Source organism: Aptenodytes patagonicus, chromosome W, assembly GCF_965638725.1.
Source record: "Aptenodytes patagonicus chromosome W, bAptPat1.pri.cur, whole genome shotgun sequence".
NCBI lineage: Eukaryota > Metazoa > Chordata > Aves > Sphenisciformes > Spheniscidae > Aptenodytes > Aptenodytes patagonicus.
The window spans coordinates 45,999,302-46,021,875 of record NC_134981.1 but is presented as its reverse complement, the minus strand read 5'-3'; the positions used below and the strand labels follow the sequence as shown (position 1 = coordinate 46,021,875).

Here is a 22,574-nt window from a genome sequence, read left to right as displayed (position 1 = left end):
GATGTCACCAGATGTCAGTAAGGTATCCCAGGGGTGGGGCTCACAGAGCGCAATTCACATGCACAGTGGGTAAAATATAAGCCTTGAAAAGAGACCAGGCACAAGTGAAAGTAAATAAAACTTTTTTATTTAATGGAAAATTCACTAACTTTGTGTCTATTACTTCCCCCATCTTAGAAATCATCCGAGTTCTTTGTACTATAGAGAAACAGGTAGAATAGCACTATTTCCCAGAGAGGCGTGGGAAGTCACGAAAGAGAAGGCAGTAGCTTTTCCTATTACTCTTTTACCCCGGAAGAAGATTGAGGCGAACAGGAAGTAGGGAGGGAGCAAGCGGAGGAAAATATTCTGATCCCTGTTGTATGGTCTTTACATAGTGCCTTCCTTCTTTTCTCCTACTGTGGGTACAGTGTTCCTGCTTTTTTCTCTTTCACACGCAGATTTCTCGCAGGGGCGGCGCTAGTATGTCGCGACGACGGCGGCACAGCGACGAGAGCGATGGTAAGCATGGATGAAGTGAGTGAGTTAGCTCCAGGGTCTGGACTCCGCATGCCCTGCGCTTGGGGCTGTGTCATCCTTAGGGCTGGGGGAGGGGTAGGTCTCGGCTGAGGTGACTCCCCGTGGCGCTGCCTTGCCTTTGGCTCGGGGTGGTGGCGGCTCACCCTGGTCCTCTGTCAGGACTTGTAGGGCGCTCTGGTGCAAGGAATCGGTTTATGTAACTGGGGCTAAAGACTGTCCTGAGCCGTTGCTTCGGTCTGCCTCAAATACAGGGAGCGCCCTGGGTGAAAGTAAACTGATCAGAGCACTCGGCTCTGCATACGTGTAGTCAGAAGGATGTGTTCTCGCATCTTGTAGAGGCTTAATGGAAAACGTTCAGAAAACATTGAGAATGGAGAACGATCGACTTCAGAAACTGAAGCAAATGCTGTTTCTCTTAATAATGTAAATCTGTGTGAGCAGAGAGTTGGACAGTTTTGCGACTAGCTTTTTCAGCTTTTGATTGCAAAGATAAACTGGTTTTTAATCACACATTTTTTTAAATTGCTTTGATGTGCAGTTTTTTCTAAGCTTATAAAAACCCTAAAAATATAAGCAAGGATTCTTAATATCTTTTTTTTTTATATATGCTGAAAAAGGTGTTATAAAGCACTAACAAAATACACAGTAACTGGTAACTCTGTAAAGTATGTTTAGTTTATCTCACATATACTGTCTCATACTGTAGCAGAAATGCAGAATTATTTCTAAATAAAATTTGAGACAGCTACAATGTTAACTGTTTCTGCTTAATGGATCAGGTCATCAGTAATATGGCTATACTTTTGTTTTTCTTGTTTATTGGGTCAATTTTGAATGCTTTGTCAGGACTTTTTTTCTTAGAAGTATGTTGCTGGAATGGTAAAAGTATCTAGAGAGTTCTTTTAGAATAAACAGGTGTACTGGGTCTGGCTGGGATGGAGTTAATTTTCTTCATAGCAGCCCATATGATGCTGTGCTTTGCATTTGTGACAAAAACAGTGTTGATAACACACCAATGTTTTAGCTATTGCTGAGCAGTGCTTGCACAGCGTCAGGGCCTTTTCTTTTTCCCACTTTGCCCCTCCAGCGAGTAAGCTGGGGGCGGACGAGATGTTGGGAGGGGACACAGCTGAGACAGCTGACCCTAACTGACCAAAGGGATATTCCATACCATATGACGTTGTGCTCAGCAATAAAACTGGGGGGTAGTCTTTCCAAGGTGGTTGTCACTCAGAGACTGGATAGGCATTGGTCTGCTGGTGGGAGGTGGTGAGTGACTGCTTTTGTATCACTTGTTTCCCTCCTGCCCCCCTTCTTCACTTATTAAACTGTCTTTTATCTCAATCCATGAGTTTTCTTGCTGTTGCTCTTCCTATTATCTCCCCCATCGTGCTGGGGGTGGGGGAGTGAGCAAGTGGCTGCGTGCATGCTTGGCCGCTGGCCAGCAGGCAAATAACATATTTAATGTATTGAAACAGGGCAACCTCACAAAAGGAGGAGAACATCTGAGCCATCTGAAATTGAAGAGAGACTTGAATCTTTAATATGCAGAGTGGGAGAGAAGGTATAAATACTATTTCCATATTGTTTTGTGACTTAGGGTCCTTGAACATAATACATTTTTTTCTTTGTTTTATATGTTTTTATGTGTTAATAGAACATTAGTGGTCCAAAAAAAGAAAATCCATTGGAAACTTCCTAGCTGGAAAATTGTTGGCTTCTGCAAAACTGGGTTTTTAAAAAGAAAATTCTTAAATGCTAACCCTGTGATACATTGCTGAAGTATAACTAGTGAAGAGGTATCATTCCAACTCTGAACTTTATCACTGCTTCCATTTTTTTCAAGGAGTAGAGGGAAACTAATGAGATGTGTACCAAAAAAACCCCAAACAACCAACCAGCAAAAGACCCCACCAATGTCACAACTGATCTTGGGACTTGGCTGGGTTTAGTGCTTGTAACAAGTGTAGAAAAAAGGGTGACAACAAATATGATGGATCTTATACATTAATTTAAGCCACATACAAGCTATGTAGTTGTTTCGCTTCCCCTGATGTCATTAATATAATGTTTAATTCAGTTACTGAGAGACCTCTGAAGCTATGTTAACTCTTACTTCCTAGGAAAACACTAGAGCTCCTTGCTGTGGAGAAGTCACAATTGAAGCTCTTAGTAATTTTTGCTTCTTATTTCTAGCAAATGAGAGAAATTGTGAATTCCTAATGGAATTTGAATCATTACTTCTAACAGGAAGAAAACGCGAAGTAATATTTTGTTTTATCCTATTTGCTTGTCTTCCGCTTGTTACTGTGGGGATAGTTGATATACCTGATTGATGAGAAGACACTCTTTTCTTTCTTAGAGTACTTCCTCTCTGGAGAGCAACTTGGAGGGTCTAGCTGGTGTCTTGGAAGCTGATCTACCAAACTATAAAAGCAAGATATTAAGAATTCTTTGTACTGTGTATGTATGCAGAAGATTTGGGAGGTGCTCTGTTATCTATGCTAAATAGAAAAGTTTAAGTATTTGAAGTACTTTAAATGCTGTGAACAGCTTTTAGTTCTTGAACACTGTTATTGCTTAGGATTTGTCTTACTCCAGGCAAAAGAAATCTGAGGAGAAGCTTAGTCTATTGACTTAGGCATAAATCAAGGAAAATATCCATGTATAGTACTCTCACTTGAAATGTGTGCACAAGGTCATAAGCAGAGTAGATCCCAGAGCTGCTTTCTCGTTGTCATGGGGAATATGCTGGATAATATCTTGTTTCTGAATTGAACTGTCACTAAAGAATACAAAAATCTGTTGGGTGCCAATTCTTATCTGTGTATACTTTTCCTGTTCCTCTTTTTAGGGGCTGAGGTGCTCCTCTCTCCATGAACCTACCCTCTAGTAGTGGAGAGATAAAGGGAGCAGAGGTAGGCTCCCCCCTTGGCTAGCAGCACTCCTTCCTCTCCCTAGCAAAGCACTGGAACAGAGTTGCTTTGTCTGTTGGGCCACTGGGGACATGTCCCAGGAGGGGATTGTGTGGGGTCTGCAATAGTATACCACATTTTGGAGGGGGGGGTGTGTGTTTTAGTGCCAGCTTGTGCTATAGCTGTAAGGAAACTTTAAATCCATTTTGTAGCAGTGTTCATAAACATAAGTCAAACAGTACATCTGTTTCCCACAACAGCTGAATGCCTTTGAAAGCACGGAGTTAGCTTACACATTTACAGAACATTTGAAGAAAATAAGTAGTTACAATAGGACCTAACCTGTCTATTTCTTTAAGACCTTATACTGAAAATTGCTTACTTAAGTTTGAGATACTTACAATCAAATTTAACTTTTAAGTGATGTAAAATGTTTACATCTCTTGTGTAATCTTGCTGTTCTAGTATAATAGGATGGCTAATTTATGCTACACTGAACAAGTTGTCTTAAATGGTATTATTCAGCCATATTCCCATAGAGTATATAAAACACTGTAAAATGAGGCAGAATAGTCAGAATGGTTTCTAATATATATATATTTAATTAACAGATTTTTTAAAAAATGACTGATACTTTCAAAACTTTCTGTTAAATGATATATTTTGGCAGTACTTAAAGTTATATTACTAGAAGCTTTTGTCAAATGTCATTCCAGTCTGATACCTTATGCCCTTTGCTTCAATAACAGCTTTTGTCCAGATTGAAAGTTTTGCTGAGTTGGAGACTGCAGCTGAAAATGTCTTAAAGTGTAGTTGCTATAGGTTTTAGAACCTACTTAATCCTAAATGCTTACGAGTTAAAAATAATTAAAGAGAAAATATATTGAAATGTAGTTAAAAGTAGTGTATATATTCCTAAAGGATTATAGTCCTAAAAAGGATGTTCTGTAATCTTTTGTCCACAGGACATATAACTAATGTCAGGTTAGCAGTTTACCTTGCGTAAACACAAGAGAAGCGTAACCTATACAAAGCAGGTTCAAAGATGCTATGTAAATGCAGTGGTTGGCATGTGATAAATGAACATCTAACAAAATGCTTGTTTTTCTTCATTTAAATCAGTGCACGTCTATTACCAGAAAAGCTTACCATTTACACAACGTTAGTTGGGCTGCTGAATGCCAGGAACTACAACTTTGGTGGGGAATTTGTAGAAGCCATGATTCGTCAGCTCAAAGAATGTTTGAAAGTCAACATGTATAATGAAGCTGAGTACTTAGTAAGTGGAATCTTTCACATCTCTTTTTCCCCTAGTCTTCCTCTCCCCGTCCCTACCTGTTCTGGTTTTGGCTGGGGTAGAGTTAATTTTCTTCACAGTAGCTAGTATGGGGCTGTGTTTTGGATTTGTGCTGGAAACAGTGTTGATAACACAGGGATGTTTTAGTTACTGCTGAGCAGTGCTTACACAGCATCAAGGTCTTTTCTGCTTCTCACCCCACCCCACCAGCCAGTAGGCTGGGGGTGCACAAGAAGTTGGGAGGGGACACAGCCGGGACAGCTGACCCCAACTGACCAAAGGGATATCCCATACCATATGACATCATGCTCAGCATATAAAGCTGGGGGAAGAAGAAGGAAGTGAGGGACGTTCGGAGTGATGGTGTTTGTCTTCCCAAGTAACCGTTATGCATGGTGGAGCCCTGCTTTCCTGGAGATGGCTGAACACCTGCCTGCCGATGGGAAGCAGTGAATGAATTCCTTGTTTTGCTTTGCTTGCGTGCGCGGCTTTTGCTTTCCCTATTAAACTGTCTTTATCTCAACCCACGAGTTTTCTCGCTTTTACTCTTCCGATTCTCTCCCCCATCCCACTGGAGGGGGAGTGAGAGAGCGGCTGTGTGGGGCTTAGTTGCTGGCTGGGGTTAAACCACAACACCGCCCAATATTACTTACTCTTCCTTTTGACATCCAGAGGGGCTGGAGGTTTTCTGTATGCAACATGGTCTTTTCTGGCATCCCCATGTAGTGCTCTATAGATGTGCCAGGAGAAAGTGCGTGGTATTCCTTTGTAAGGAGATAAAAAATTAGGTTATGATTACAAAACTGACTTCCAAACTATGTGTGAAAATTCCCACAGCCAAATTAACTCTCAGGAAATCAAAGGTTTTCTTTCTCCTCTCCCCCCCAGTTTGTTCTACAGGAGAATCTAGAAGGTGAATGAAAGCTATTCATTTCTACTGTGCTCAGAGACAAATATTGTTCCTGTTGGGTCCCTTTATTTATTTATTTATTTTAAAGGCAGCTTATTCCCAAGTGGATAGGTTATATTGGATGGCTGTAATCAGTCCTGTATGTTCATCCTGCTTGTGAGTAATGAAGACCAAGTGGGTAATTTTTCATGCCAGCTCCTTTTGAAACCACTTCCATTTGATTAACAGCACGCCATTAGTTTGGTGCCTTGTTAAAATCTGACAATAGCAGTGGTTTTAAGGGTCTGTCTGTATGAAACTAGTTCAAGTTATGGATAAGTGACCGTAGAAATGCATTTTGTATGAAAGCTGTGTATGAGCAGTATACTGATTTAACACTGATGTGTACTGTTATTCTTCTGGATACATGCAAAAAGTGGATTTCCATCTTCAGTCTTGCATACTATGTGTGTGTTACTCTGTCTCTCTCACCCCCAACAGCTCCCCTGCCCCACCCCTTGTCTCTGTCTCTCTGACTCTTGCCCCTGCCCCATGTCATGCTCTCTTGCATGCCCCGTGTCTCACTTGCTGGCTATTTCTTTCTCTGGCTTGTGCCGTGTCTCACTCTCTCACTTGTTCTTTCTCCAGCTACCACCCTGTAATGCGCTCTGGCTCATGCCTTGTGTCTCACTCATTCTTAGGCTCGTGCCCTCTGGCTTGCTCTCTTGCTCCTGCTTTCTCCAGTTCCCTCCCTGTGATGTGCTCTAACTATCATGCACTGGATTGCATTCTGTGTGTCTCACTCATTCTTTCTTCAGCTGTCAACCATTGGTGCCCTCTGGCTCGTTCTTTCTCGAGCTCCCACCCTGTCATGCGCTCTAGCTCATGCGTTTTGGCTTGCGTGTTCTTGCTGCTGCTTCTCATGCTCCCACCCTGTGACACATTCTGGCTTGTGCCCTGTGTCTTCCCTCTCACTTCTTTCTCCAGCTGTCACTGTGTGACCCATCCATTTCCCCCCCCTGCTCTGTTGAGCCTTCTTCCCCCTCCCACCTCCTTTGAAGTTGAATTAATGCTTATTTCTTTTTGTGTAGTTGAATGCAAGAGTATTAATTTAAAAATTAATAAAATAACATTTTTTTTGTTGTTGTTCAATAGGTTCGTTTTCTATCTGATCTTGTGAATTGTCACGTAATAGCTGCACCTTCAATGGTGGCCATGTTTGAGAACTTTGTGAGTGTGACACAGGAGGAAGATATACCGCAAGTAAGCATAGTAACTGCCATCTCAAGTGTTGTGCTGTTTTTACACAATTTCACTTTATCATGAATAAAACATTCACTTAGCATGAATAAAAGGATCCTGTGAGTTAGACAATACATGCATACAGTGAAATAGTTGTCTTCTATAGTGAGGTAACTCAAGTAAATTTCTCTTCCTTTGCTTCTGGCAAGTATATAATACTCAGTGAGTTTTGCCAAGTTTATTGAACAGTTATATAGTTAGTTTGCAGAAAGATTCTAAAAGTAATATTTGTTCTCTTATTTTATTTGGAACATGACATGCACACATATAACATCTTTCAGGTAAGAATATGTTTTTTCCTTGGCTGCCAATCCAGCTAATGCACCGTAGACTATGGGAATTGGGTTTAGCTCTTTCTTTGCTGATGAGTGCATTGCAATAGCCTAAAGAATTCATAGATCACGTTAAGGTCACTGTAACAGTGATGCACCTTATGGGTTGCATATGCCTACTTTATGGAAAGGTCAATTATTAAATCATTCTGCTGATAGCTTAGTTCAACTTCAATTTCATTGAGTTTTAAAAGAAATTCTTCAGGAAACTTGGCATTGGTAACTTTGAATGATTTAAGTAAAGAGGCTCTGTAGAAGGGTTTTTGTGTGGGTCTTCAAATATACTGTATGTCTAAATGTCTGCCTCTTGAATTATACGTTCCTGTTTTCAAACAGCCTCTTGACACATCTTCAGGAACTTGAACTGACACGCAGTTGTAATCCCAAGTATTGATTGCTGATTTAACTGGAGTTGATCTCTACATCTCTTTAAATACTTCTGGGTTTGCTACTCTTTGCATTGAGACAAATTCAATAAGTTTGTCAAAGAAATCCCTTTTTAATTTATTTCCTGTAGGTACGATGTGATTGGTATGTGTTTGCATTTCTGTCATCTTTGCCTTGGGTTGGAAAGGAGTTATATGAGAAGAAAGATGCTGAAGTAGATCGCCTCTTGTCCCACACAGAAAGCTATCTGAAGTAAGCTGTAACCAGTAAAAATATACTCTTTCTGGTACCTATTCAAGTATGGATCAATAGCTTTGATTATTGTTAATTTAAAATACTCTAAATTCTTAGACCCAAACAACTGTGAGGAAAAGACCCTGAAAAACAAAATAGATGGAGAGGTTTATGAATCTAAACAACTTAAGTATCACTCTCAACTTCTGTGTGTGTTGAAGGTAATGTCTTCTTGATGCATATATGTCTGCATTGTTATGACTAGGCTGCTGGTCACCTGTGTCTGTATATCTATCTGTCTGTTTGTGTGTGTCTCTCTAAGTGATTTAACACTGCCATTGAGACTAGGTGTTAGTGATAATTTAAATGTTCACAAACCTGTTTTTATACTACTGCAGACCTCATCAGCTCAATAGACCAAATAGTAGTACACTCATGATAAGAATACATTGCTTTCTTAGATCAGCTTTTTAAGTGTTAGGTTTTCTTTCCTGTATAAACAGGCGTCGCCAGAAGATTCATGTACCCATGTTACAAGTTTGGACTGCTGATAAACCACATCCACAAGAAGAGGCAAGTAGGCTTTATTTATTTTTTACTGTTTAAAAGATGCTTTAAAAGAATTATTTGGCTGAAGTGTTCTTCAGAAATTTAAAATTAAAGGTGCTTTAAGAAAAAGTTTAATTCTTTTGAATCGCCCTCCCGTGTGCCTTTATTCCAAATGGATTCTAGGTAAGAAGTTCTCTTCTAAGTCTTGGGCTAAAACTTAGAGCTACATTGGGTGAGTGGGAGAGTATTTTGTTGTTTGGTGACAGTCCCCTTTAGGAAATGCTGCTAAACGAGGAATGGTCACTGAACAGAATATTCTTGGGAAATGGGGTTACAAGGCTCTGTACTGAAAGTACCTTTTGGAGAAGGAAGATGTAATTTACCCATTGAAATGTTTCCCTTCTGCAAAAAGAAACCTTTAGAGTGTTCTTCCTGCAGTGGCTTTGCTTTTTACAGCTCTAGAAAGTGCTAAACAGATACACGCAAATGTTATGCAGCACTAATTGCACCCTCTTTCATAACTAAACCAAAAGTATTAGAGGGGAGAGGTGGCTGATATGGGGTGGTTTTTCTTTTTATTGAACTTTTACTTTTTCCTCCACTGGACTCATTCCAGTATATATCAATGTTTGCCTTGTACTGAGGAGCCCAATACTGGACACAGCACTTCAGATGTGGCCTTACAAGTGCTGAATAGAGGGGAAGGATCACTTCCCTCGACCTGCTGGCTACACTCTTGCTGATAAAGCCCAGAATATGATTGGCTTTCTTCGCTGCAAAGGCACGCTGCTGGCTCACGTTTAACTTGTTCACCAGGACCCCCAGGTCCTTTTCTGCAGAGCTGCTTTCTGGCTAGTCAGCCCCCAGCATATACTGGTGCCTGGGGTTGTTCCTCCCCAGGTGTAGGATTTGGCATTTGCCTTTGTTGAACTGCGTGAGATTCCTGTCAGCACATTTCTCCAGCCTGTCCAGGCCCTGCTCTCCTTGTATTAACTGCTCCCCCCCAATTTGCTATCTCTTAGACTGTATTTAAATCTTAAATTGTAATATTGAAATAATGAAGGTCTTATTGTAGGTGGAATGAATGTTGACTGAATTAATATTGATGCAGTGAATTTGTGTGTCACACCTGGACTCCTGGACTGCACTCTGGTGTTTATTTTACTAGTAAAATGGCAGATGCCTTTAATGTGTGAAATTAGGAGCAAGATTGCTGTTCAGAGTTGTTAAGTTGTCTCTTGGTTTACTGAATCACTAGATGGCTTCTAATAAGCAATTTAAGTAGCTGCTTGTTTTTTTTTTCCTGAATGCAATAAGGAATTTACCTAAATATTTTATAGTCCATACGTCACTGGGAGCTACAAGTTCATTTATAAAATTCAGCATATCTGATATTTCGTGTCTTTTCCTTCAGTACTTGGACTGCCTCTGGGCCCAGATTCAGAAGTTGAAAAAAGATCGTTGGCAAGAAAGACACATTCTGAGGCCTTACCTTGCCTTTGACAGTATTCTTTGTGAAGCATTGCAGCATAACCTGCCTCCATTCACTCCTCCGCCTCACACTGAAGATTCAGTGTACCCAGTGCCAAGGGTTATTTTTCGGATGTTTGACTACACAGATGACCCAGAGGTATGTATTTACCGGGGTGGAACTGAATGTGCAATGGGGGGTTGCAAGGCAGTGCTGGTCAAGATGCAGTATCGCCTCTCCCAGAATGGTTATCAGTGTGAAAGTCAGTAGTAATTATATTTTGATACTGCTGGGGAGACTAACTAGATGACAAGAGTTAATGCTGACAGGTAGATTATTGAAGTTTAAAATTTAATAAGTGATTTTCAGATGTTTTCATTAAGGATATGTCTTGAATGGATTCTCTGATGTCTAATAACATAACTGTGTTCGGGTAGCAGTCTCTCCTTCTGTGAGGATGGTGGTTTGGGTTTCCTCAGCCTAGCTGCTTATAAGAAATTTATACATTGAAGACTATCCTCTACCCATCTGTTCAAGTGGTTGATATAGATCATGGAACATAGCAGTTGACCTGAGTTAGATCAAAAGTCCATCTAGCCTGGTTTGTGTCTCCAGCAGTGGTCAAGAGCAGGTGTTTTGACAAGAGACTTTAGGCACAGGGGAAGAAAAGAAAATGCTTTCCCCAAGCACTTTTCCACCTGTTAGCTTCATTTGATGGCCCCCAATTCTTGCACTGTGTCCTGGTTTCAGCTGGGAGAGAGTTAATTTCCTTCCTAGTAGCTGGTACAGTGCTGTGTTTTGGATTTAGTATGAGAATAATGTTGATAATACACGGATGTTGTAGTTGTTGCTAAGCAGCGCTTACACTAGCCAAGGACTTTTCAGCTTCCCATGCTCTACCGACTGAGAAGGCTGCAGGTGCACAAGAAGCTGGGAGGGGGCACAGCCAGGACAGCTGACCCAAACTGGCCAAAGAAACATTCCATACCATGTGACATCATGCTCAGCACATAAACTGGGGAAAGCTGGCTGGGGGGGGCCGCTGCTCGGGGACTGGCTGGGCCTCGGTCGGCGGGTGGTGAGCAATTCCACTGTGCATCACTTGCTTTGTGTATGCTTTTATCATTATTATACTATTTTATTTCAATTATTAAACTGTTTTTATCTCAACCCATGAGTTTTCTCACTTTTACTCTTCTGTTTCTCTCCCCCATCCCACTGGGGCAGGGGGGGAGTGAGCGAGTGGCTGCGTGGTGCTCAGTTGCTGACTGAGGTTAAACCACAACAGTCCTTTTTGGCGCCCAACGTGGGGCACGAAGGGTTTGAGATAACAACAGATTAACCAGAGCGCATTAAGAATTTATATCTGTTAACAGTTGCGGGTCACAATATTGATTCATCTGTTCTCGATATTAGTTTATCTGATCTGCATCATATTCTTTTTTTTGCTGTACATGTTAGAGATTGGTGTTTGTTTTTGCAGTTTGCTGTGGTCTGCAGTGAATAGTGATGTTTTGCCTGGGAGGTTTGTTATTAAAACACTGGCCTTCAGCTTAATCTGGTATTTGAGCTTTGTACTGAAGCCATTACTGTACTTCGGGTACCACTTTGTGGAGACAATTAGCAATTACAGTCCTTCCTCTGAGAGGTTTTTTACGGAGGAAATACAGAATGGCAGCGTCGCTACCTTTTTCTATGATGTTTCCTCCTTCATTACAGTAACTTTCCAGTATTTTGAACAGCCTTGGGTAGTTAAGATACTTCTATTAATACTTCTTGGGAATATTGTTTTGGTTTTGTCTAAAGTTGGTAAGCGATTTAAGAATATCATCCAGAGATCTGCCCCAAGGCTGGATAGTTATGAGTGGCAGGGTGTGTGGGACAAGATGGGCAAGTACCTAGGCCAATGGGCACCCCCAGTGTTTTGGAACTTCACCCCTGAGCAAGTGCAGAATCCTGAAAAGTTAGTAGAACATTTGGACAAAGTATGCTGTCACCCTGGCAACTCCAGAGAGACACAGGTCACTGCAACGTGCTGGGGCCTGGCCCGTGCCTGCCGAGCCCTGTTCAACACTATTTAGTACCCTCAAGGGGAAGAGAAGGTCTCTGGATGTGACGGTAAAACGACACGCCCTGTGGCCACTCCAACCCCGGCGACAGGCCCTGTGGCTGAACCAAAGAACCAGCCTGTGCCGGTATCAGTCGCCCCTGTACACAAGAAGAAATCTTGGAAGAGAAGTCGGCTCGTTTAGTAAGGGAGGAAGAAACTTCTTCTAAAAGGGAACCAGAGGAAGAAGTGGACGAGGCAGACTACCCTGGAGTAGGGCTGTCACGAGAACAGGAGGAGGAGAGCCGGCCGCTGATCGGGGAGGAAGAAGAGGAAGAAATCATAAATGAGGCGGTAACCACCCTATCCATATACCTGAGTGAGCTGCGAGATATGCGAAAAGATTTCAGTCATCGTCCAGGCGAGCATGTTAGAATCATAGAATAGTTTGGGTTGGAAGGGACCTCTAAAGGTCATCTAGTCCAACCCCCCTGCCATGGGCAGGGACATCTGCAACTAGATCAGGTTGCTCAGAGCCCCGTCCAACCTGACCTGGAATGTTTCCAGGGATGGGGCATCCACCACCTCTCTGGGCAACCTGTGCCAGTGTTTCACCACCCTCAGCGTAAAACATTTCTTCCTTATATCTAGTCTAAATCTACCCCCCTTTAGTTTAAAGTAGAGTAGAGGGGCAGAATCCCCTCCCTCGACCTGCTGGCCGTGCTTCTTTTGATGCAGCCCAGGATACGATTGGCCTTCTGGGCTGCGAGCGCACATTGGCGGCTCATGTCCAGCTTCTCATCCACCAGTACCCCCAAGTCGTTCTCGGCAGGGCTGCTCTCAATCCCTTCATCCCCCAGCCTGCATTGATACCGGGGGTTGCCCCGACCCAGGGGCAGGACCTTGCACTTGGCCTTGTTGAACCTCATGAGGTTCACACGGGCCCACTTCTCGAGCTTGTCCAGGTCCCTCTGGATGGCATCCCGTCCCTCTGGCGTGTCGACCGCACCACTCAGCTTGGTGTCACCTGCAAACTTGCTGAGGGTGCACTCGATCCCACTGTCTATGTCATTGATGAAGATATTAAACAGTACCGGTCCCAATACGGACCCCTGCGGGACGCCACTCGTCACCAATCTCCATCTGGACCTTGAGCCGTTGACCACTACCCCCTGGATGCGACCATCTAACCAATTCCTCACCCACCGGACAGTCCACCCATCAAATCCATACCTCTCCAGTTTAGAGAGAAGGATGTTGTGGGGGACCATGTCAAAGGCCTTACAGAGGTCCAGACAGACGACATCTGTAGCCCTTCCCGTGTCCACTGATGTAGTCCCTCCATCATAGAAGGCCACTAGGTTAGTCAGGCAGGACTTGCCCTTGGTGAAGCCATGCTGGCTGTCTCGAATCACCTCCCTGTCCTCCATGGGCCTTAGCATAGCTTCCAGGAGGATCTGTTCCATGATCTTCCCAGGCACAGAGGTGAGACTGACTGGCCTGTAGCTCCCCGGGTCTTCCTTTTTTCCCTTCTTAAAAATGGGGGTTATGTTTCCCCTTTTCCAGTCAGTGGGAACTTCTCCGGACTGCCACGACTTCTCAAATACGATGGATAGTGGCTTAGCAACTTCATCTGCCAGGTCCTTCAGGACCCGCGGATGGACCTCATCGGGTCCCATGGACTTGTGCACCTTCAGGTGCCTTAGATGGTCTCGAACCTGATGTTCTCCCACAGTGGGCGGCTCTTCATTCTCCCAGTCCCCGCCTTTGCCTTCTGCGGCTTGGGCGGTGAGGCTCGAGCACTTGCCGGTGAAGACCGAGGCAAAAAAGTCATTGAGTACCTCCGCCTTCTCCGTGTCCCGGGTAACCAGGTCTCCCGTTTTGTTCCGGAGAGGGCCCACCTTTTCCCTCGTCTTCCTTTTATCCCCGACGTACCTATAGAATCTTTTCTTGTTGCCCTTGATGTCCCTGGCCAGGTTTAATTCTATCAGGGCTTTAGCTTTCCTAACCTGATCCCTGGCTGCTCGGACAATTTCTCTGTATTCCTTGCAGGCTACCTGTCCTTGCTTCCACCCTCTGTAGGCTTCCTTTTTGTGTTGGAGTTTGTCCAGGAGCTCCTTGTTCATCCCTGCAGGCCTCCTGGTGTTTTTGCCTGACTTCCTCTTTGTTGGGATGCATCGCTCCTGAGCTTGGAGGAGGTGATCCTTGAATATTACCCGGGTTTCTTGGGCCCCTCTTCCCTCCAGGGCTTTGTCCCATGGCACTCTACCAAGCAGATCCCTGAAGAGGCCAAAGTCCGCTCTCCTGAAGTCCAGGGTAGTGAGCTTGCTGTGCGCCCTCCTCGGTGCCCTAAGGATCTTGAACTCCACCATTTTGTGGTCACTGCAGCCCAGGCTGCCCTTGAGCTTCACATTCCCCACCAGCCCCTCCTTGTTGGTGAGAACAAGGTCCAGCGTAGCACCTCTCCTCGTTGGCTCCTCTACCACTTGGAGAAGGAAGTTATCATCGACGCATTCCAGGAACCTTCCGGATTGCTTATGCCCTGCCGTGTTGTCCCTCCAACAGATGTCGGGGTGGCTGAAGTCCCCCGTGAGGACCAGGGCTTGTGAGCGTGAGGCTGCTCCTATCTGTCTATAGAGGGCCTCATCCGCTCGGTCTTCCTGGTCGGGTGGCCTGTAGCAGACCCCCACTGTAATGTCACCTGTCCCTGCCTTCCCTTTAATCCTGACCCACAAGCTCTTGGTTGGCTCCTCATCCATCCCCAGGCAGAGCTCCATGCACTGCAGCTGGTCATTGACATAGAGGGCGACACCCCCTCCTCATCTCCCCTGCCTGTCCTTCCTAAAGAGCCTGTATCCCTCCATCCCAACACTCCAATCATACGAGCCATCCCACCATGTCTCCGTGATGCCAGTAAGGTCGTAGCCCTGCAGGCATGCGCACGTCTCGAACTCCTCTTGTTTATTCCCCATGCTACGTGTGTTTGCATAGAGGCATTGAAGCTGGGCCCCAGATGAAGCTGTCTTACTGGCTGGAGTTCCTTTGTGCTGCTCTTCAGGCGCTCGCCTGCTGACCTGTGTTCCTTCTCCAGGCTCTGGGCATCTATCGCTGGCCCTGGCATCAAACTGGTAGGAGTTGTCATGTTGTCACGTGGCTGCTCCAATGCTGGGATAATGGGGCCAGTAGCCTGGAATTAGAGGGTAAAGAAGCCAAGCAGCTGGGATCCCTTTCCAGGGAAGGGGGCATTGACAAAGCAGTTGGAAAAGGGACACGTATCCTCAGCCTTTGGAGGCGACTCTTGTCAAGCGTGAAGGAAAAGTATTCCTTTAAGGAAGATGTCATATGTTGCCCAAGCAAATGGGCCACCATGGAGAAGGGTATCCAGTTCCTGAGGGAATTAGCTGTGCTGGAGGTGATTTGTGGTGACCTGAGCAATGAACAGCTATCCAAAGATCCAGACGAAGTCAAGTGCACACGACCCATGTGGCGGAAGTTTATAAGGAGCGCACCATCGTCATATGCCAACTCATTGGCAGTGATAACCTGGAAAGATGGAGAGGGACAAACAGTGGATGAATTGGTTGGTCAACTCTGGGAATAAGAAGAAAGTCTCTCTTCCTCCCTCGTCTCGGCTGTGGAGAAACTGTCCCGGGAGTTCCAGCAACTCAGAGAGGATAGGTCCTACTACTCACCTGTACGGACCAATATCTTGGCTATTAGGAGTCAGCGTTCTTTGGCTCAAGAGAGAGAATATAAAGGGTACACACCACGGGGCACCCTATGGTTTTACCTGCGTGACCACGGAGAGGACATGAGGAAGTGGGATGGAAAACCTACCTCAGCCCTAGGGGCACGGGTACGTGAGTTGCAAGGGAAAACGATCACAAAAGGGGGTTCTTCCAGGAAAATTGCTACTCCAGTTTCCAGCGGGCAGTTCCCCAGACAGGGTAGAAGGGCTGATCCTACTTCTGTTATTAATAAAGTGACTTTTGATTCGATTTCGAAGTTACAAATACTTTGACCAGGACTAGAGGGGCCCTGCCTCCAGCCAGGGGGAGGAAAGGGACAACCGGGTTTACTGGACTGTGTGGATTCGGTGGCCTGGCACGTCGGACCCACAGGAGTATAAGGCTCTAGTAGACACCGGTGCACAGTGTACCCTAATGCCATCAAGCTATATAGGGGCAGAACCCATCTGTATTTCTGGGGTGACGGGGGGATCCCAACAGCTAACTGTATTGGAGGCTGAATTGAGTCTAACTGGGAATGGGTGGCAGAAGCACCCCATTGTGACTGGCCCAGAGGCTCCGTGCATCCTTGGCATAGACTACCTCAGGAGAGGGTATTTCCAGGACCCAAAAGGGTACAGGTGGGCTTTTGGTATAGCTGCCTTGGAGACGGAGGAGATTATACAGCTGTCCACCTTGCCTGGTCTCTCGGAGGACCCCTCTGTTGTGGGGTTGCTGAAGGTCGAAGACCAACAAGTGCCAATCGCAACCACAACGGTGCAACAGCGGCAATATAACACCAAGCGAGACTCCCTGATTCCCATCCATAAGCTGATTCGTCGACTGGAGAGCCAAGGAGTGATCAGCAAGACTCGTTCACCCTTTAACAGTCCCATATGGCCAGTGCGGAAGTCTAATGGAGAGTGGAGACTAACAGTAGACTATCGTGGCCTGAACGAAGCCACGCCACCACTGAGTGCTGCCGTGCTGGACATGCTAGAACTTCAGTACAAACTGGAGTCAAAGGCAGCCAAGTGGTATTCCACAACTGATATTGCTAATGCGTTTTTCTCAATCCCTTTGGCAGCAGAGTGCAGGCCACAGTTTGCTTTCACTTGGAGGGGCGTTCAGTACACCTGGAACCGACTGCCCCAGGGGTGGAAACACAGCCCCACCATTTGCCATGGACTGATCCAGACTGCACTAGAACAGGGTGGAGTTCCAGAACACCTGCAATACATTGATGACATCATCGTGTGGGGCAACACAGCAGGAGAAGTTTTTGAAAAAGGGAAGGAAATAGTCCAAATCCTGCTGAAGGCCGGTTTTGCCATAAAACAAAGTAAGGTCAAGGGGCCTGCACAGGAGATCCAGTTTTTAGGAATAAAATGGCAAGATGGTCGTCGTCAGATCCCAATGGATGTGATCAACAAAATAACAGCCATGTCTCCACCAACCAGCAAAAAGGAAACACAAGCTTTCTTAGGCGTCGTGGGTTTTTGGAGAATGCACATTCCAAATTACAGTCTGATCGTAAACCCTCTCTACCAAGTGACCCGGAAGAAGAACGATTTCAAATGGGGCCCTGAGCAACGACAAGCTTTTGAACAAACTAAACAGGAGATAGTTCACGCAGTAGCCCTGGGGCCAGTCCGGGCAGGGCAAGACGTAAAAAATGTGCTCTACACCGCAGCCGGGGAGAATGGCCGTACCTGGACCCTCTGGCAGAAAGCACCTGGGGAGACTCGAGGTCGACCCCTAGGATTTTGGAGTCGGGGATACAGGGGATCCGAGGCCCCCTATACTCCAACTGAAAAAGAGATATTGGCAGCATATGAAGGGGTTTGAACTGCTTCGGAAGTGATCAGCGCTGAAGCATAGCTCCTCCTGGCACCCCGACTGCCGGTGCTGGGCTGGATGTTCAGAGGGAGGGTCCCCTGTACCCATCATGCAACTGATGCTACGTGGAGTAAGTGGGTCGCACTGATCGCACAACGGGCTCGAATAGGAAACCCCAGTCGCCCAGGAATCCTGGAAGTGATCATGGATTGGCCAGAGGGCAAAGATTTTGGAATATCGCCAGAGGAGGAGGTGACGCGTGCTGAGGAGGCCCCAATGTATAATGAACTACCAGGGAATGAGAAGCAATATGCCCTGTTCACTGATGGGTCCTGTCGTCTTGTGGGAAAGCATCGGAGGTGGAAAGCTGCTGTATGGAGTCCTATGCGACAAGTTGTAGAAACTTGTCGTGGTTTAATCTCAGTTGGCAACTAAGCACCACGCAGCCGCTCGCTCACTCCTCCGCACCCAGTGGGATGGGGGAGAGAATTGGAAGAGCACAAGTGAGAAAAAAACTCGTGGATTAAAATAAAAAAAAGTTTAATAATTGAAATAAAATGATAATAATAATAATATGTTAATAATAATAATACACAAAGCAAGTGATGCACAGTACAGTTGCTCACCACCCGCCGACCGATGCCCAGCCAGTCCCCGAGCAGGTGTCCCCCCGGCCAGCTTTTCCCCGTTTATGTACTGAGCATGACGTCACATGGTATGGAATGTCCCTTTGGCCAGTTTGGCTGTGCCCCCTCCCAGCTCCTTGGGCCCCTCCAGCCTTCTCAGTTGGTAGAGCATGGGAAGCTGAAAAGTCCTTGGCTAGTGTAAGCATTACCTAGCAACAACTAAAATATCGGGGCGTTATCAAGTTTGTTCTCCTCCTAAATCCAAAACACTGTACCAGCTACTAGAAAGGAAATTAACTCTATCCCTACTGAAACCAGGACAATATCCACCCCTTATTCTATACCATCTGCGTCATGCTCAAGTCTCACATTTTCCAGTACATTTCCATTAATCACCACCCCCTTTTTTTTTTCTATATATATATATACACACACACACGGAGATATCATTCCCTTAGTCTGTGGGCCATCCCTCTAAAACGTTTGGTGAGTTCATTTAGTCCATGACTTTGGGCTCCATCTGTCATAATAATCTTTCAGGACAGGAAAAAATGGAGATGGTATGTGGTGTTGGATTGTTTCATGTTGAAGTCAGTTCTGGTACCATCATCACTGTGCTTTGCTTGGTTTCACTGAAGTTATTCTTCATTAGTCTGGGTGATTCTTATTGTAATAACATTAGTATGGCATATAATATTATTAGTATGATTAGTATATCTGTGTATTATTAGTATAACTATTATAACTATAATTAGTACTTAACATCACATAATTCAGATCATTGGCTATTCTCACCCAAAATCAAATCCCCTTGAGGTACACATCGGACTTCCCCATCCTTCCGCATTATCCACCAAGTGCACCCAGGTCCTTGAGCAAAAACAATCCCACGGATGGGTTTGCCTCTGCCCGAGGCAGGAATAACCCAGACTGTCTTCCCCAGTATATTTTTTATGTGCACTACAGGGACTTTATTCCCATCTACAGTACGTAAAAGTTCTGACTGGGCAGGGCCTGCTCGATTGGCAGATCCCCTCGTGTTAACTAACCAGGTGGCCTTTGCTAAATGCGTATCCCAATGTTTGAATGTCCCGCCACCCATTGCTCTCAGTGTAGTCTTTAACAGTCCATTGTATCGTTCAATTTTCCCGGAGGCTGGTGCATGACAGGGGATGTGATACACCCACTCAATGCCGTGCTCTTTGGGCCAGGTGTCTATGAGGTTGTTTCGGAAATGAGTCCCGTTGTCTGACTCAATTCTTTCTGGGGTGCCATGTCGCCATAGGACTTGCTTTTCAAGGCCCAGGATAGTGTTCTGGGCGGTGGCATGGGGCATGGGATATGTTTCCAGCCATCCGGTGGTTGCCTCCACCATTGTAAGCACGTGGCGCTTGCCTTGGCGGGTTTGTGGGAGTGTGATATAATCGATCTGCCAGGCCTCCCCATAGTTATATTTCAGCCATCGTCCTCCATACCAGAGGGGCTTTAACCGCTTGGCTTGCCTGATTGCAGCGCATGTTTCGCATTCATGGATAACCTGTGCAATAGTGTCCATGGTCAAGTCCACCCCTCGATCACGAGCCCATCTGTATGTTGCATCTCTTCCTTGGTGACCTGAGGTGTCATGGGCCCACCGAGGTATAAATCCCTCACCCTTATGTTGCCAGTCCAGATCCACCTGAGCCACTTCAATCTTAGCAGCCTGATCCACCTGCTGGTTGTTTTGACGTTCTTCAGTGGCCCGACTCTTGGGTACGTGAGCATCTACGTGACGGACTTTTACAACCAGGTTCTCCACCCGGGCAGCAATATCTTGCCACAATGCGGTAGCCCAGATGGGTTTGCCTCTGCGCTGCCAGTTGCTCCGCTTCCATTGCTGCAGCCACCCCCACAGGGCATTTGCCACCATCCATGAGTCAGTATAGAGATAGAGCACTGGCCACTTTTCTCGGTCAGCAATGCCTAAAGCCAGCTGGATGGCCTTTACTTCTGCAAACTGACTCGATTCATCTTCTCCTTCAGCAGTTTCTGCGACTTGTCGCATAGGACTCCATACAGCAGCTTTCCACCTCCGATGCTTTCCCACAAGACGACAGGACCCATCAGTGAACAGGGCATATTGCTTCTCATTTTCTGTTAGTTCATTATACATTGGGGCCTCCTCAGTGCGCGTCACCTCCTCCTCTGGCGATATTCCAAAATCTTTGCCCTCTGGCCAATCCATGATCACTTCCAGGATTCCTGGGCGACTGGGGTTTCCTATTCGAGCCCGTTGTGTGATCAGTGCGACCCACTTACTCCACGTAGCATCAGTTGCATGATGGGTACAGGGGACCCTCCCTCTGAACATCCAGCCCAGCACCGGCAGTCGGGGTGCCAGGAGGAGCTATGCTTCAGTGCTGATCACTTCCGAAGCAGCTCGAACCCCTTCATAGGCTCTGCAGAGGGACCTGGACAGGCTGGATCGATGGGCCCAGGCCAATTGTATGAGGTTCAACAAGGCCAAGTGCTGGGTCCTGCACTCTGGCCACAACAACCCCATGCAGCTCTACAGGCTTGGGGAAGAATGGCTGGAAAGCTGCCTGTCGGAAAAGGACCTGGGGGTGTTGGTCGACAGCCGGCTGAATATGAGCCGGCAGTGTGCCCAGGCGGCCAAGAAGGCCAATGGCATCCTAGCCTGTATCAGAAATAGTGTGGCCAGCAGGAGTAGGGAAGTGATTGTGCCCCTGTACTCGGCCCTGGTGAGGCCCCACCTCAACTACTCTGTTCGGTTTTGGGCCCCTCACTACAAGAAGGACGTCGAGGTGCTGGAGTGTGTCCAGAGAAGGGCAACGAGGCTGGTGAGGGGTCTGGAGAACAAGTCTTATGAGGAGCAGTTGAGGGAACTGGGGTTGTTTAGCCTGGAGAAAAGGAGGCTGAGGGGAGACCTCATCGCTCTCTACAACTACCTGACAGGAGGTTGTAGCGAGGTGGGTGTCGGTCTCTTCTCCCGAGTAACTTGCAATAGGACGAGAGGAAATGGCCTCAAGTTGCGCCAGGGGAGGTTTAGATTGGATGTGAGGAAAAATTTCTTTCCTGAAAGAGTGGTGAAACATTGTAACAGGCTGCCCAGGGAAGTGGTTGAGTCACCATCCCTTGAGGTATTTAAAAGACGTGTAGATGAGGCGCTTAGGGACATGGTTTAGTGGGCATGGTGGTGTTGGGTCGACGGTTGGACTTGATGATCTTAGAGGTCTTTTCCAACATTAATGATTCTATGATTCTATGATATGCTGCTAATATCTCTTTTTCAGTTGGAGTATAGCGGGCCTCGGATCCCCTGTATCCCTGACTGCAAAATCCCCGGGGTCGACCTCGAGTCTCCCCTGGTGCTTTCTGCCAGAGGCTCCAGGTAGGGCCGTTCTCCCCGGCTGCGGTGTAGAACACATTTTTTACATCTTGTCCTGCCCGGACTGCCCCAGGGCTACTGCGTGAACTATCTCCTCTTTAATTTGTTCAACAGCTTGTCGTTGCTCAGGGCCCCATTTGAAATCGTTCTTCTTCCGGGTCACTTGGTAGAGAGGGTTTACGATCAGACTGTAATTTGGAATATGCATTCTCCAAAAACCCACGACGCCTAAGAAAGCTTGTGTTTCCTTTTTGCTGGTTGGTGGAGACATGGCTGTTATTTTGTTGATCACATCCATTGGGATCTGACGACGTCCATCTTGCCATTTTATTCCTAAAAACTGGATCTCCTGTGCAGGCCCCTTGACCTTACTTTGTTTTATGGCAAAACCGGCCTTCAGCAGGATTTGGACTATTTCCTTCCCTTTTTCAAAAACTTCTCCTGCTGTGTTGCCCCACACGATGATGTCATCAATGTATTGCAGGTGTTCTGGAACTCCACCCTGTTCTAGTGCAGCCTGGATCAGTCCATGGCAAATGGTGGGGCTGTGTTTCCACCCCTGGGGCAGTCGGTTCCAGGTGTACTGGACGCCCCTCCAAGTGAAAGCAAACTGTGGCCTGCACTCTGCTGCCAAAGGGATTGAGAAAAACGCATTAGCGATATCAGTTGTGGCATACCACTTGACTGCCTTTGACTCCAGTTTGTACTGAAGTTCTAGCATGTCCGGCACGGCAGCACTCAGCGGTGGCGTGGCTTCGTTCAGGCCACGATAGTCTACTGTTAGTCTCCACTCTCCATTAGACTTCCGCACTGGCCATATGGGACTGTTAAAGGGTGAACGAGTCTTGCTGATCACTCCTTGGCTCTCCATCGACGAATCAGCTTATGGATGGGAATCAGGGAGTCTCGGTTGGTGCGATATTGCCGCCGGTGCACCGTCGTGGTAGCGATGGGCACTTGTTGGTCTTCGACCTTCAGCAACCCCACAACAGAAGGGTCCTCCGAGAGACCAGGCAAGGTGGACAGCTGTATAATTTCCTCCGTCTCCAAG

At 46.1% G+C, this 22,574-nt stretch overlaps 1 protein-coding gene across 1 annotated transcript in view; it reads left to right on the top strand.

Annotated features, from left to right (window-relative positions):
* Positions 1–344: 344 nt before the first annotated feature.
* Positions 345–22,574, top strand: part of LOC143172063 (nuclear cap-binding protein subunit 1-like) — an 85,022-nt gene continuing 62,792 nt past the window's right edge. Inside the window, exons 1-8 of the mRNA XM_076361296.1 lie at positions 345–501; positions 1,998–2,083; positions 2,882–2,982; positions 4,557–4,713; positions 6,776–6,883; positions 7,772–7,893; positions 8,379–8,448; positions 9,839–10,054. Of these exons, the coding sequence (XP_076217411.1) occupies positions 465–501; positions 1,998–2,083; positions 2,882–2,982; positions 4,557–4,713; positions 6,776–6,883; positions 7,772–7,893; positions 8,379–8,448; positions 9,839–10,054 (897 nt within the window). The 5' untranslated portion in view covers positions 345–464. The remainder of the gene's footprint in view (positions 502–1,997; positions 2,084–2,881; positions 2,983–4,556; positions 4,714–6,775; positions 6,884–7,771; positions 7,894–8,378; positions 8,449–9,838; positions 10,055–22,574) is intronic.